We start from the raw sequence: 14,264 nt of genomic DNA on the forward strand, positions 1-14,264 counted from the left end.
GAAAGATAGATAGAAGAAGGACGAAAGAAAGATAGATAAAAGAAGGACGAAAGAAAGATAGATAGAAGAAGGAGGAAAGAAAGATAAAAGTAGACTTGTTATCAAACTAATTGGATTTGATATGCAGTATCTATTTTAAAGTATTGGATGATACACACAAAACTAAATACAATAAAATATATAAAAAAATATATTAGGCGTCAACACAACTTGTATAAATGATACAAACATTATCTTACAGGAATAAAAAATATATGTTCCGGAAAAAAAGCAATTGTTTTTTGGGTTATTCTAGGTAAAAGAAATAATTCAAAGATATAGAGAGTACTTACAGAGTCCTGGAAGACTTCGTGCAGTGTGATAATGTATGGCGACCCTTGACATGCTTTGAGCAACTCGATTTCTTGTTTTACGTCCTTCTTTTGCGTTGATATTATCTGAAATTTGTTTTTTTTTTTTTTAATAAGCATCAGTGTTTTAAAAACAGTTAAAGATTATTAAGTAAAAAAAATTGCTATAATTAGTATATGAGCCCTATGAGTTTTTCTTCCATTTACTCTTGTCATTGTCTATTATTTTCAAAATGAAACCTACGTTTTTACAATTATAACCACTTCCTGTTTTAATTGTACTGCTTATTTCTGTCTATCTCTCTATACTATCGCCTCTCTATCACCCGTGGAAATCCTTTAGCCTTCCTCAAAAAAATGAGCTATCTAACACTGAAATTTTTAAAATCGGACCAGTAGTTCCTGAGATCAGTGCGTTCAAAGAAACAAAAAAACAAATTCATCAGCTTTATAATATTAGCATAGATATACCTTAACAGCGTACTCCCTCCCCGTCTGTCTGTGTATGCACTTCCTGCAGACCGCGTACGAGCCGTCGCCGAGCAGCGGCGTGCTCAGGTCCACTGCGTACTTTTGGAAGAACGGTGAATCCTGCGCAATTGCATAATAATATGTATCAAGTTTTAGAAAAAATTACGTGCAACATATTATAAAAATATTTTTATTAAGTTAAAAGCAGCAGAAATAAATGTTTTATTCACTCACAGACTTAGAAGGTATTATATGAAAATAAATAGGACGTAACCAGCTCGAAGGACCAAAAACTATGTTGATGCTAAATGTTTTCAATAGTAACTACCTGTACTAATTACTTATTTGAATAAACAGATTAACAATATTACACACAGATTCGCATCTCGAAGGATGTCTAAATAAAAACAGAATTAAAAATTGTATTTATGTATTATTCTAAAAAACTCAAATTGTAATGCCCTTTTTTCCATCAAATTTTTACACTTACAAACTGGAACGTTATAAACTTATAGATCTAAAACAAATCATACAATTTACCTTAGCTACCCATCCCTTGAGCTTGTCATGTTTCTGTCCCGTCGCCTGCATCCATATCTGATCGGAGATCACGTTCTCCGAGAACAGTATGCTCGGCGCTACGTACGAATAGCCTGAAATAGACATATTACTATTTTAATATACCCTCATTATAATAAAAAAAAGTAGTTCGGTGATTTTATCAAATGGTTTAACGAAGCCTAGTGGAATTCTAGAAGGTTCTGTTATAAATTAAGGTTCAAATTAATATAACTGTTTAAAGAAAAATAAGTTATATACGTAAGCATAATGATTAAGAGAGTTTAAGCTATCATGCTGTATCCACTCGCCTAAAAGCGTGAGAGTTGTAGCTCATTGAATTTTTCCTGATTTGATTATTTTAAGAAACATTAAATGTACTTTATAATTTACTAGCTGCGCCCCGCGGTTTCACCCGCGTAAGTCCGTATCCCGTAGGAATATCGGGATAAAAAGTTTCCTATATGTTATTCCAGTTGTCCAGCTGCCTACGTACCAAATTTCATTGCAATCGGTTCAGTAGTTTTTGCAAGTGAAAAAGTTACCAACCTACATGCGTTATGGACCTTGAAAATGTAAGTATTATAGTTACAACAAGACTCACCCAAAAACAGCTTGTCGTGGTGTTTGGGCGCCTGCGCGGGCGAGTAGGTGGGGCGCATGCGCGTGAACTCGCCCGCGAAGTTGCTCGTGTCGGCCGCGTGCGCCAGCGCCGGCACGAACGGCGCGGCCACCTCGCGCCGCGCCACCGCCTCCCAGTCCAGCTTCTGGGGGGGGATTTATTACTGATATTCATTTTATACGGACAAACTTGTGAATTACACAAGATATACATCGTTTACTACATTCTGAATGCTTGAATAAGTACTCGTATCACGCGTATAGTTCGGTTTTGTAAGAACAACAACTTTAAGTACAGTCGTCTTGGCTTTGTCGTCAAATAAATCGTATAATGATGTCTCTCTTGTCAGGCAAGCATCAGACAAAAAACAAAACATAATGCTATGAGAGATGCGAGATATTCTAAATAGATCAAATACTATAAATTATTTTATGAATTAGTGACTCCTGGTGTTTCATGTGAATAGGACGCTACGGATACTTGTTGATATTATAACGGAGGGAATTTATTACAAATAACAAAAACAATTACCTTAAAGAAAGGATGTCTTTTAAGTTCCTCCGCATCTTCTTCGCCACCGCCTAAACGTCTCCGCGGGTCTTTCACTAATAATCTGAAAATTATCAATGAAAATAACATTTAGCTCACATGTAAATTTATAAATTAATCGTGTTAGGTCCGATTGCAGTCCTAGGTTAGGGACTCTCGTGTGTGTATTTGACGTTAAGTCTTGTTCGTATAGAGAGAGGGGGACAAAGATTTATTTAGCTCTCTCTCTCTCATATCGTTTATCTAATCTCTTACTTCACTTTCTTGAACATTTTCAAGTCGGAATACTCCTTAATCTTTTTAAACCCATTTACTAGATAGCTGCATTCCTCTCCTACCCTCAGGAAAATTTGTCTCCCTGTCCCATCTATAATAATTCAATGTCATTAACTCCCAGAGTTGACACATGCCTCCTCCGAGGGTGTATTTGATACTCCAACACAAGCTGAATAAGTTTAGATGTCTTCTATAGCAACAGACTAATTTCCTAATAAACTCCACATCAGGAATTACATCATTGAGCATTAGATAATTGCACGTAACTGCATATAAAGACTTCCCACCTTAGACGAACAGGATAACACAACAGACTCACTTCTTAATAAAGTCCTGCACCTCCGGACTGACGTCATTCGGCACCGGGTAGCTGCACCTCACTATCCGCTTGGTGATCTCCTGCTGCGTGTTCTTCTCCCCTTCCACCGTGAACGGCGATGCGCCCGTGAGCAGCTCGTACGTCAGCACGCCCACCGACCACCAGTCGACCGCCTGGAACAGGAATTACAAACTATATATCGAATTCAAATTTCTACTTGAGTTGTCTCGTTTCTGTAGTGCTTCATGGATGTTTGCAGAAGCACGCGAAGACTGTTTCTAAGCTACAATCCGTAATAGATGTATATCCCTGGTGCGCCGTATATTGCGAGTAGACTAGATTATGATAGTATGAGTTATTTGCATCAATGTTATAGAATAGAATAAATCAAAATTTAAATTGAATATAATAACAACAGTTTACAAGCGTATAATTTACTAACTATTATTAAAGCTATATTGATTCGGTAGAACGTAGCCATAATTTTTATTTAAACTTTTCGGAAGAAAACATTCTATTGTAAACTGGAAACAAATACCTACAGTTCAATACATAAACTTTATCTAAACATTCATAGAAACGAAAGTTTGAGGACAACATGCAACATCTAGTAATAAACACTTTGCCAATTGTGGCATGAATCCTTAATGAGGCCCCCTTGCAATGGAAACTTAACTTTGTATCTTTTTATTCGCTGATTAACAATAATTAATATCCAATTCTTATTGAACTCTTGTAATGAAATACAAAAAAAATGTTTTATGTACAATGTAAACTTTAATTTGCCTGATTTGTACACCTGACTCACATCATGAAAACAATGATTAAATAGCGTTTAAAACCAACTGTATAGACATAAATTGATTTAAATTACAATATATATTAAAAAGTAGTGGTAGCTCAGTGGTGAGGATCTCGGAATAAAATCGATAAGTAGGCCAGAGCAAATTGATATTTCAATATATTTGCGTATATGTTGTTTTAATAGTAATGGTTATATATATATGTTACAACATATTTATATACTGTACAAACAAATAGTTATAAAAACAAGTGAACCTATGAATGCTCTCAAATGAAGCCAATACCTTAATAAAAACTTCTTATCTAATACAATTTCGCTTAGCAACCGCCGACCGCGCACACCACTTATCAACCTTGGCCACAAACACACTTAACTTCCTGACTGTTTGTGTGTTTTGTATTTAAACAAAACTATCAATAAATGTTCTGTTTTTAGATTGATAATATAAATAATATCAATTATAAATCTTATACCTTTAAACGAGCAATTCTTGTATATATATATATATATATATATATATATATATATATATATAGTTGGAATCTCGGAATCGGCTCCAACGATTTTCATGAAATTTAGTATATAGGGGGTTTCGGGGCCGATAAATCGATCTAGCTAGGAATTTTTTTTAGAAAATGTCATATTCGTGTTTTTTTTTCCCTGACATCTATTGGTGAATAATAATACTATTTTGCTTCGTAGATAGCTGGACAACTGAAATAACACATAGGCACTTTTTATACCGATATTCCTACGGGATACGGACTTACGCGGTTTCAACCGCGGGTCACAGCTAGTTATATAATTATATAAAATCATTATCTAAGAACTTGCTGTTTTTCAAAAGTACATTTCCAGAATTTATTGAAACAATGTTTTCGTTGTAATCAAATAATTTTTTAAAGAACAGTTTTAAAAGGATGATTCCAAAAGTAATAATATTTAAACCGACTTCAAAAAAGGAGAAGTTTTCAATTGAACCGTTTTTGTTTGTGTTTTTGTTACCTAAAAACTTTTGACTGAGTTAATCGATTATGGTGATTCAATATGTTTATTTGAAAGCATGTGAATTCGGTCTAGTTTTGACTATCTATGGCGGGTTATTTTTTGATTAAAATAATAACGTTAGATACTTTTAAAATGATTTCTTTTTCTTTGTTTTTTATAAATTTAACACCATTCTATGAGCAATTGAAAAAATCTTACTTGACCATACGATGGCATTGAATAACGCTCTTTCAACTCTTTATTCTAATAAGCTATTGCCGATAATCTTAATTTAAAAAAAAATATATTAAAATTCAAACGATGTATAAATATACAATTAAAAATTAATATGCACATTACTTAAGAAATTACTTGTTATTTTATACGAAAATCGACCCTAAATCGAATAGAATAAGAGTTATTGTCATTTAGTTATTCCTTCTAACCCTGAACATGATAGCAACGAGGTTATAATCTATAGAAGGTTGTGTCACTGCAAACTAAGATGTACCTTAATCCCTTATTTGTAGAGTTTAAAATAAATTGTTATCATTCAATGCGATGTTCTTGGTCGATCGCTGGGTTAAGCAGAGGTGCTAGCGGATATATTTTGGATTCACGGTTTTTTTTTTTTTACATTTCAATACTTAATTTAATGATCAATGCATTAACATTTTTTATTATGTTAATTTTACAGTAATTTACTATATATTCATACAACTTTTCATGGTCCCTATCATCTACTATACAAGATCTTAAAATAAGGAAATACTTGCTTTGAATAAACGACAAAAGAGATTTAGGTTTATGAAAACAAAAATTAGTATTATATTTTATTCAACATGTAAAAATCTTTGACGTTACACTGTAAGTTTAAATCATTTATAAAATTTATTGAGTGACTAGCTGTTCGCCCCGGTTTCACCCGTGGTACATATATAGCTTATGTCACTCAGTATAATTGTAGCTTTCTAATGGTGGTTTCTAAGCGTGACCAAGGGAAATAGGGATTAATTTTTTGACATATACATGTCGAAATATGAGTTCCATTATACATTTTTTTAACATTTTTAACAAAATTCGTAAAAATCTAAAACGATTTAACCAAACTATTGCCTTAATTTATTCATAGACCAACATACTCAGACAATGCAGTGAACTCGACAAAAATTTAATTACAAGTCGAAATAAATCATCGAAATGGCGATACAACTATGTAATACAATATTTTATAAGCCCACTCTTCATACCACATAGAACTATTGAAGCACAATTAAAAACAGACTCTATCGCCAGGCGATAAAGCTAAAAGTAGCATTCCGTAACTATAGCCAAGTAGCCACAAAAACTGGCATTCTTATTGCATTGTAATAAAGTCGAGAATCATTTGAAAAATTAAAAGCGGGTCAACCGTTATGCGAAATTTTTTGGCAAGTTTTGCTCATGGTAACAAGTAAGCTGGTTGCGGATTCTTAAACGGTATTATTGAGATGGTTTATTGTGGACTATTTATAACGCCATTTAACTGTCTCTGAAGTTGCTCTGAAATGGATACAATGCGGTTAAATCTCGCGTTTTAATAACTCGGTAATGAATACGGGAATTTTTATGGGTAAAACGAAGGTAATCGTGCATCGCGCTATTAAAATATGCTCCACATCTAAAGTAAAATAGTCATTGAAATAACCAAAATCATTCCTGAGTTAACTTGGTTCTTCTCTTCTCACCCTGGGGCTCTCTTTCTTCACTTCTCATCACCAATCTTCACCCGGTTAGTTAGTTTCTATGCAATAACTTTATCAAAGCCTTACATAAATTTTCACCAACATATATAATGCAGACATCCCTAATAACCTATAAAACGCAAATCTGTTGCGATAATACGCACCTGTAAAATTTAGATTTAACGTAAGATTCAGACTTTTACAGTACGGCCTCTCCAGCTTGTTATATGATTCTTCATATTACAAACATAATTAAAAACTTCACATACTAAGCAAGCAGTTGGTTCCAAATAAAATATAATCCATTTTAGACAAGGAAACCGAACTTTACAGAGTTTGTTGCTGGCTCTTCTCAGTGGAAACTGCTTTCCGAACCGGTGGTAAATGTCAAAACTATGATATGACAATTCAAAAGTGCTTCTATAAGAAGTCTAATTGAATAAATAAATGTTTGAATTTGAATATGCCCGACTTAAAATTGATATATTAATCAAGAAATGACACTAGTAGGGTTGTCACTGAAATAGAATAAATATTTTTTCACGTGTCTTGTTTTCATCGCAATTATTTGACGATTATTATTAATAGATGGCGTGGGGTGCCCCTTAGGCACATGAAACCGAAAGAGTAGAAGAAATTCGATTACTGTGGCAGGATCACGGGTGGCCGAGAGGCTAGGCGTTGCTACGGTTAGGCAAGAAACGCAGGTTCGTATCCTGCCTCGTCATCAAATTTTTTCTATTCTTTCAAAATTTCTTATTTGACGATTAGTTTTATGTGCATACTGCCCAACACAGATTACATGTCTCAACCTTTTAAACAATATTAGTTTCTTATCTAACATTTTAAATTTATTATTTTCCTCAAAACCGACACATAGATGCATCGTTATCAAAATTCAATAAACAATTGACATTGATTTCACAGATTTGACGCTTATCAAGGTTGCGCGTTAGAAAATCTCCTGCGCCGGTTAAAACCGGTTATTGCCGGCGCTTCGGTTGCGAAAATGCACTCGCGGGTCATGGGTTCGAACTTGGTACACTGTTGAAAATTAGATTGGCACACTGGAACATTAGGTGTAGGAACAAATCACGTTTGTTTTAGTATGGGTGGTTTTTATTGCCAAATTTAAACATTCTAAGTTGGATGAAAAAAATCTTTTTACGTTCACGTAATCATTATATGTTCATTTACAAAATAAATCAATTGCTATATAGTACCTAAAAGCTATTCAATTCTAATTCACGTTCCCATATTTGAAATCGAAATTTCTTCGATGTCTCTTTTCCATTTACATCGAAGTCCATCAAAATCGATTCACTGGTCTAAATAACAGTGAGCCTTTGCAATATATATATATATATATATATATATATATATACTAGCTGCGCCCCGCGGTTTCACCCGCGTAAGTCCGTATCCCGTAGGAATATCGGGATAAAAAATAGATGTTGGCCGATTCTCAGTCCTACCCAATATGCTTACCAAATTTCAGAGGAATCGGTCAAGCCGTTTCGGAGGAGTATGTAATTTACGCATAACTAATAATTTATATATTAAGGTTTTGTTTTTAAAAAATCTGTTGAATCATTATAGCGGGAATTTGTCAATTACATAGACACGTGAACATAGAAAATTATCACAAAATTTTATACCATATACATACCGTTTCGACCTTAATACCCAAATAAGTAACCTTCGCCGCTGATAAATTTTACGATGTTAATTTATGTCTCTTCGGCTTTGAAGCATACTATATAATATATGTATCATTATTTGAAAATTTTAAGTTATACATTTATTTATCGCAAGGAAGCATTTAATCAATAAATTTTATAGTATTAGTGTGACAGTGTGATACAAATTAAAACTAATTTGTTAATGTTAAAATCAGTTGCATACATATCCTTGTCTGTTTAGAGGTTAACCATTTCTTTTATCAATTCACTAGAAAGTCGCTTACCGCCGTATGTGTGTCTGCACTACGTATGCTTAAATTTTTAAAACTACGCAACGAATTTTGATGACTTTTTTTAATAGGTAGAGTGATTCAAGAGGATGGTTTAAATAGTCTGATAGAAAGAGGGTTTTCTCGTAATTTAACGCGTTCAAATTCAAATCATTCAACTATAATAACTTAATATCCCTAAAAATTCTATTCTATTATGATACATGACGTGTACTATCTAAATCCACTGCCTCATCACCACATCTAAAGACCCACAAAAACGTGACATCTCATCAGACATCCGAAGTTCTGAACAGAGACGAAGCGGTTTCGTACACACCCGAGCATAAGTAGTGAGAATTGGCCTACTTAGCAATTTAGTAGCAAAAAAAAAACCACTCGCTGAATAAGTTTTCAAGGTCGACGCCTCGACGCGACCTACATAACGTATTAGTAGTGAATTTAGCATAATATTAAACATTTTTTTTTTTTGGAAAGTTCTAGACGTCCTATATCCATTGAACGTCCGATTTAAAAAAAAAAGTAGGAGGTACTTAATTCGTTTCATACTTAATTTTATTTTTTGTTTGAAGTAACTCAGAGTCTTCTACTGGATGACCCGATTTTGATGATTTTTTTTAAGCTGGTGTCTCCCCTCCGGTCACTTAAATTCGGTCTCATATGGACGATTTGAAGGCGGTTGAGGTTTTTTTAAATATATAATTTATTCATTATAACTAAAATGCGAAAGGAGCAAAAGATTCTCGACAACTCAACTATATTGAATAGCAAGGAAGGACATAATATATAATGTGTGTGCAAGAAATACATTGCGTGACAAAAACATTGGTGAAATTCTTCGCGTCTTCGCAGTAAGGTTAAATCGAATTAGCATAACATGCAAATGCTATAACAGCCGGCAAGGTCAATAATGTACCGGGCGTAAGACGCATACCGAAAAAAAAACCCAAGCAAAGTTGCTTAACCATCCCAAAACTACGCATAAAAAACCTTTAAAAACTCTCTTCAAAAGCCGCAAAACCGTATCCGCAAAGGCCGATAAAACGCCTCTTCAACGAATCTCAACAAGTCGTTAAAAACGCCGCACAAAGGCAATCTAAAAAGGCCGCTAAAATGACATAACGTATCCCGTTCCAAGTTCAGGGCCCGCCGCGACCCACTGACACCGTTCCGCGGCCTCGGAATATCGCCCTGGCATGCTTAACCGTCCAACGAGTATTGGCCTTTAATTCGAACGGCATTCGGTGGATAATCGCGTCGCAGCGCGGCGGAATGTTTCAAAGATTGCAACGAGTAAGTCGTTTTTGCTAGTACGAAGTACACCCATTGCCGTGTCTTAAGGGGCTTCTATAGTGATTATTGACCAATGACTAATTGTTTAGTGGCTTTGATCAGAGACCATCGACAAAAAGTTATTCGGATAGAGAATTGGGCTCTGAACTCGTAACCTTAATTGATAGTTTTTGATCTACATAAATGGTATGCTTCACGATATTTAGTAATTCAACTACTTACGTGCTCTATAAATCTACTGCTATGTTTAATCACAATATTTAATATGTGTAGGGATTGTTTCTATTTAATTGACACCAATAATAATTGAATTGCTTAATCCACTTTAGAATACAGCCCATCTAGGCAGCACCCAGAGAGAGATATTACAGGAATCCAGGATAATTACACCAGCCAGTTAAGAACAGACTAAATCAATCAGTGCAAACATTACAAAATAAAATACCGAGACGACTTTGAAATCCTCCCACACAGATAAGGCCAGGAAAATATAGATTTTTGCGAGAGATCCGAAACTCACAATCTGGTCCAGACGTCACCAAGTTATTTATATCAAGAGTATCGTAAATTACCCTCGGTACGTTTAATAAAAGTATACTCTGCGCTATTTATAGTTTGTCTCCCGGTGGGCGGTGGCCGAGCGTGGGCGTCTCTTTACTGGGTTTTGTATGATTCCAGTTAAAGGAATATGGCTTACTAGATGTATATACTGTGGCGTCACGGGTAAAAAAGTAGCGTATGTGCTAATGAAGACATCCCTATACCATATTTACCGATAATCTATCTCTGTACCATATTTCATATAGATACGAAAAGCTGTTTTCGCGTGAAAGATTAACAAACATCCATTCATCCATCCGTACTTATTAACATTCGCGTTTACAATATTAAGTATGATATAGTTGTGTATATTAAATTGGAAACATTAAACAATTATCCAGCGCTTTAGTTATTATCATTAGCCCATATTCTTTCCTACTGCAGGAACACAGACAGACAATAAACAAATACAGCCTAACCATCTTTTAGTCTTAAGTTCAGGGTACTAATATATGGCCTAATAACTTCTTGGCTCCCACTGAAATCCCATTGAAGTATAAAACAATGATTAATTTAAAGAAATTGTTCAAAATGTTCGATAAATGTCAAGGTTTAGAGTTTAGACCGACTACCGCGCCAAGAGAAATTATGCCGGCCACGTGCCAGGTGTCTACTTACGTCTATTATTCTGTTTAACGAAGTATCTTAGAAGTTCATTTAATTCTAATTTATTCTAGCTCTTTCTATCTATTATTATTATTGGTTCTTCTACAATATATACGGGACAATGGACGTCTACGGAGCCCTATTATTAGAGGAACTATTAACAAAAACGGGAGAGTATGAATTGTGTTTAAAATTTTTTTATGATCTATGACTTTGATTAATACATTAACACTGCGTTATTGCAAACATGTTGAGACTAGAGATTATTTTATACATAAACCAGTAATAGCATTATTTGGTTTGAAGTATATAAATACATGAATATACTCATATAAACGTATTATATAACATACATAAGTACATATAAATTAAATAAAAAGAGACAGACAACAAATATACAAATATTTTTATGTACCTCATACATCATACATATTAATATTCTCTTACTTGTTGTATCTTTCGGCTTTTCCCGTCGGTACTAAACCTAAATTTCGATCTTCCCTGATTTTCGTTTAATTTATCGTAATAGCATAAATGGGTTGCATTATAAAAATTAATTTGGATACCATTCATAGACTTAAATTTCAAAAACCAGTTATATTCAAAAGACCATCCATAATCTAAACACACCATGCAGATCAAAAGATATTTTTAGCGGTCCTTACGGTACCTTCTAGCGGTCCGCCCCAATTTCGCTCATGGTACATATATAACTCATAGCCTTCTTTAATACGTGGGCTATCTAACACTGAAAGAATTTTTCAAATCAGACCAGTAGTTCCCAAGATAAGCGCGTTCGAACAAACGAAACTCTTCAGCTTTATAATATTAGTATAGATATGAAATTTCCCAACTTCCGACCCTCCAAATCCCTCAATACACACTAAGACTCCACACCGAGCTTAGCACGTGTGCGTGCGTCCGACATCGCACATGTGTGTGTGCGACGGGCGTGCACACGTCACGTTGCGTAATACGCACGCCGGGACAATGTGTTTACGTCCCAACAACCTGTTACCGTGTTGTCTGTGCATAGGTATAGGTGATAAGCTTCTGTTTTGCATTTGAATTGAACTGGTATGCGGTCAAACTTCCGAAACTCAGTACGTATTAGTTTTTTCAACAGCTGATTGATGCGTGGGATTAATGTTTCGTTTTTATTAATACTTTTTGATTTACGTGAAACGTAGTACCCGATTTGGGCGCTGGAATCATGCATCTAATGATTAGTCCTTTTGAAAATCTATGGGGGAGGCCTAAGTTATGTTTTATAATATGATTTTTATGACTCACGAAAGTTAGTTAGCTAGAGAGTGCAATAGGCCACTTTTTACCGCGGTGATATATCTCACTTCCATGGGAATTTCATTCGATCACGCGGGCGAAGCTACTGGCGGAATGCTAGTGGAAAATCAATAATAAAACTAGCCGATCGCCCCGGCTTCGCCCGTGGTATATATACAGCCTATATCGTTCAGTGAAGTTGCAGCTCCCTAATGGTAAAAGTGAATGTTTGAAATCGATCCAATCGTTTTTGACGTGACAACGTCTTAAATTAGGTTGCGGCTCGGAGTCACTCATGAAAAAGTGTAACGCCCGGTAACGTTACGATGAGTCACCGAACTATGATCGGTCCGTCGCGCGCGCAGCACTAGAGAATTAGGCGCATTGAATCGGCGCGTGCTTGTGTCTCTGTCTTTTTAGTAAACAATTGCAATTCTTATTTTCATTCAATTCCTTGTTCCTATTGTGCAATTTAATAATATTCATATCAATAAATATTCTACCGAGAAAAAGACGTTGTCACGTAAAATCTTCGCCCGTAAAACCGACGTTACAGGCAACCATTTTTTTTTTTGATCGTGAATAAGTTACAAACATTCAAAAAAATACAAAAGTTTCCTCTTCATAATATTAGTGTAGATAAAAACAACTAATGTAGCACGGCCCGCGACCCACTGTCCTAATAACATCAATGTGACTATATCCACTATAATTGCGTAACGAATCGTATGTAAATAGATCCGAATACAATTGTTTTCAACAAATTTAAATGCCAACAAATGAGAGAGGAGAGTCTTAAACTCGACCGGGAATCGAATATCGGAGCTAACTAACTACCGCTTTGCATACGAGCAACACGAATAGTTATAATATTGTAAAAATACGTCACGTCTATGCCATTTCTGTTCTATTCTTCAATAAAAATTCCACATTCTATGACCAAATTCACACATACCTACAAAATATGTTACACGCAATACTTCAATAAGTATCGAACAGAAGACAATGGAGTCGCTATTTTATTACAGACATATTATAATTGTAATAAATAATACAGTTTCAATACAACAGCGATCGGGTAATTTCATATAAGGTCACGCGAATACGCCACGTGCAGGTCACCTATACAGCTACTGAATAGCTCATGTACTAACGGACGTTATTGCATATGAAAACTGCTGAACACAATTTAGTGAAGAAACAATGGCAAACTAGTATTTTCTTGTGTTTGATTTTATGCGAGTATTATACATTTAGAAATTTAAAACTTTTTAACGGATTTTAAACGCGATTAATTCATTATTTTATTAACCCGACGTTTCGAACACTTTACAGCGAGCGTGATTGTCAGTCATTCTCAGTCTCCCCGTGACCACGTGAATAAATCGCGTTTAAAATCCGTTAAAAAGTTATTAATTTCTAAATGACAAAACTAATTGTTGATAAATATTTCAGCGTCTACAATTGCATTTTCCAACTCATTTTTTTATCCGTGTGAACTTTTACGCAAACAGACGATTTTATTTACAACTACCACCGATTCCGAAGGTCGCCTCTGCCCGATGAGAACGTAATGAAGAGAATTAACCGAGCTATACAACAAATAACCACAAAACGATTGACTTTCTCCGAGTGACATATTATATAGCATATCTGAGACATCTCTCAATTTTTTTTAATCTATTTATCTTCTTATGTAGGACAACTCAAGACAAATTCTTTATGATAATGTTACTCATAGACTGTGGATGAACATTTTAAGATATTTTTTAAGATTTGACGCTACATTTCTTCTCAATAAAATTTTATGTATAAAAGTCTGCCTGTGTTAATTATAATTAATCAGAT

The 14,264-nt window shown here is 34.7% G+C and overlaps 1 protein-coding gene across 2 annotated transcripts in view; it reads right to left on the reverse strand.

Annotated features, from left to right (window-relative positions):
* The window catches only part of LOC119836131 (ribosomal protein S6 kinase alpha-5-like), an 89,489-nt gene that overhangs the window by 8,009 nt on the left and 67,216 nt on the right, over positions 1 to 14,264 (reverse strand). For both annotated transcript variants that reach the window (XM_038361387.1, XM_038361388.1), the window contains exons 7-12: positions 3,146 to 3,318; positions 2,533 to 2,614; positions 1,984 to 2,146; positions 1,362 to 1,474; positions 822 to 941; positions 333 to 437 (exon numbers count right to left, since the gene is read on the reverse strand). In XM_038361387.1, coding sequence (XP_038217315.1) covers positions 333 to 437; positions 822 to 941; positions 1,362 to 1,474; positions 1,984 to 2,146; positions 2,533 to 2,614; positions 3,146 to 3,318 — 756 coding nt within the window. The remainder of the gene's footprint in view (positions 1 to 332; positions 438 to 821; positions 942 to 1,361; positions 1,475 to 1,983; positions 2,147 to 2,532; positions 2,615 to 3,145; positions 3,319 to 14,264) is intronic.

Source organism: Zerene cesonia, chromosome 22, assembly GCF_012273895.1.
Source record: "Zerene cesonia ecotype Mississippi chromosome 22, Zerene_cesonia_1.1, whole genome shotgun sequence".
NCBI classification, from domain to species: domain Eukaryota; kingdom Metazoa; phylum Arthropoda; class Insecta; order Lepidoptera; family Pieridae; genus Zerene; species Zerene cesonia.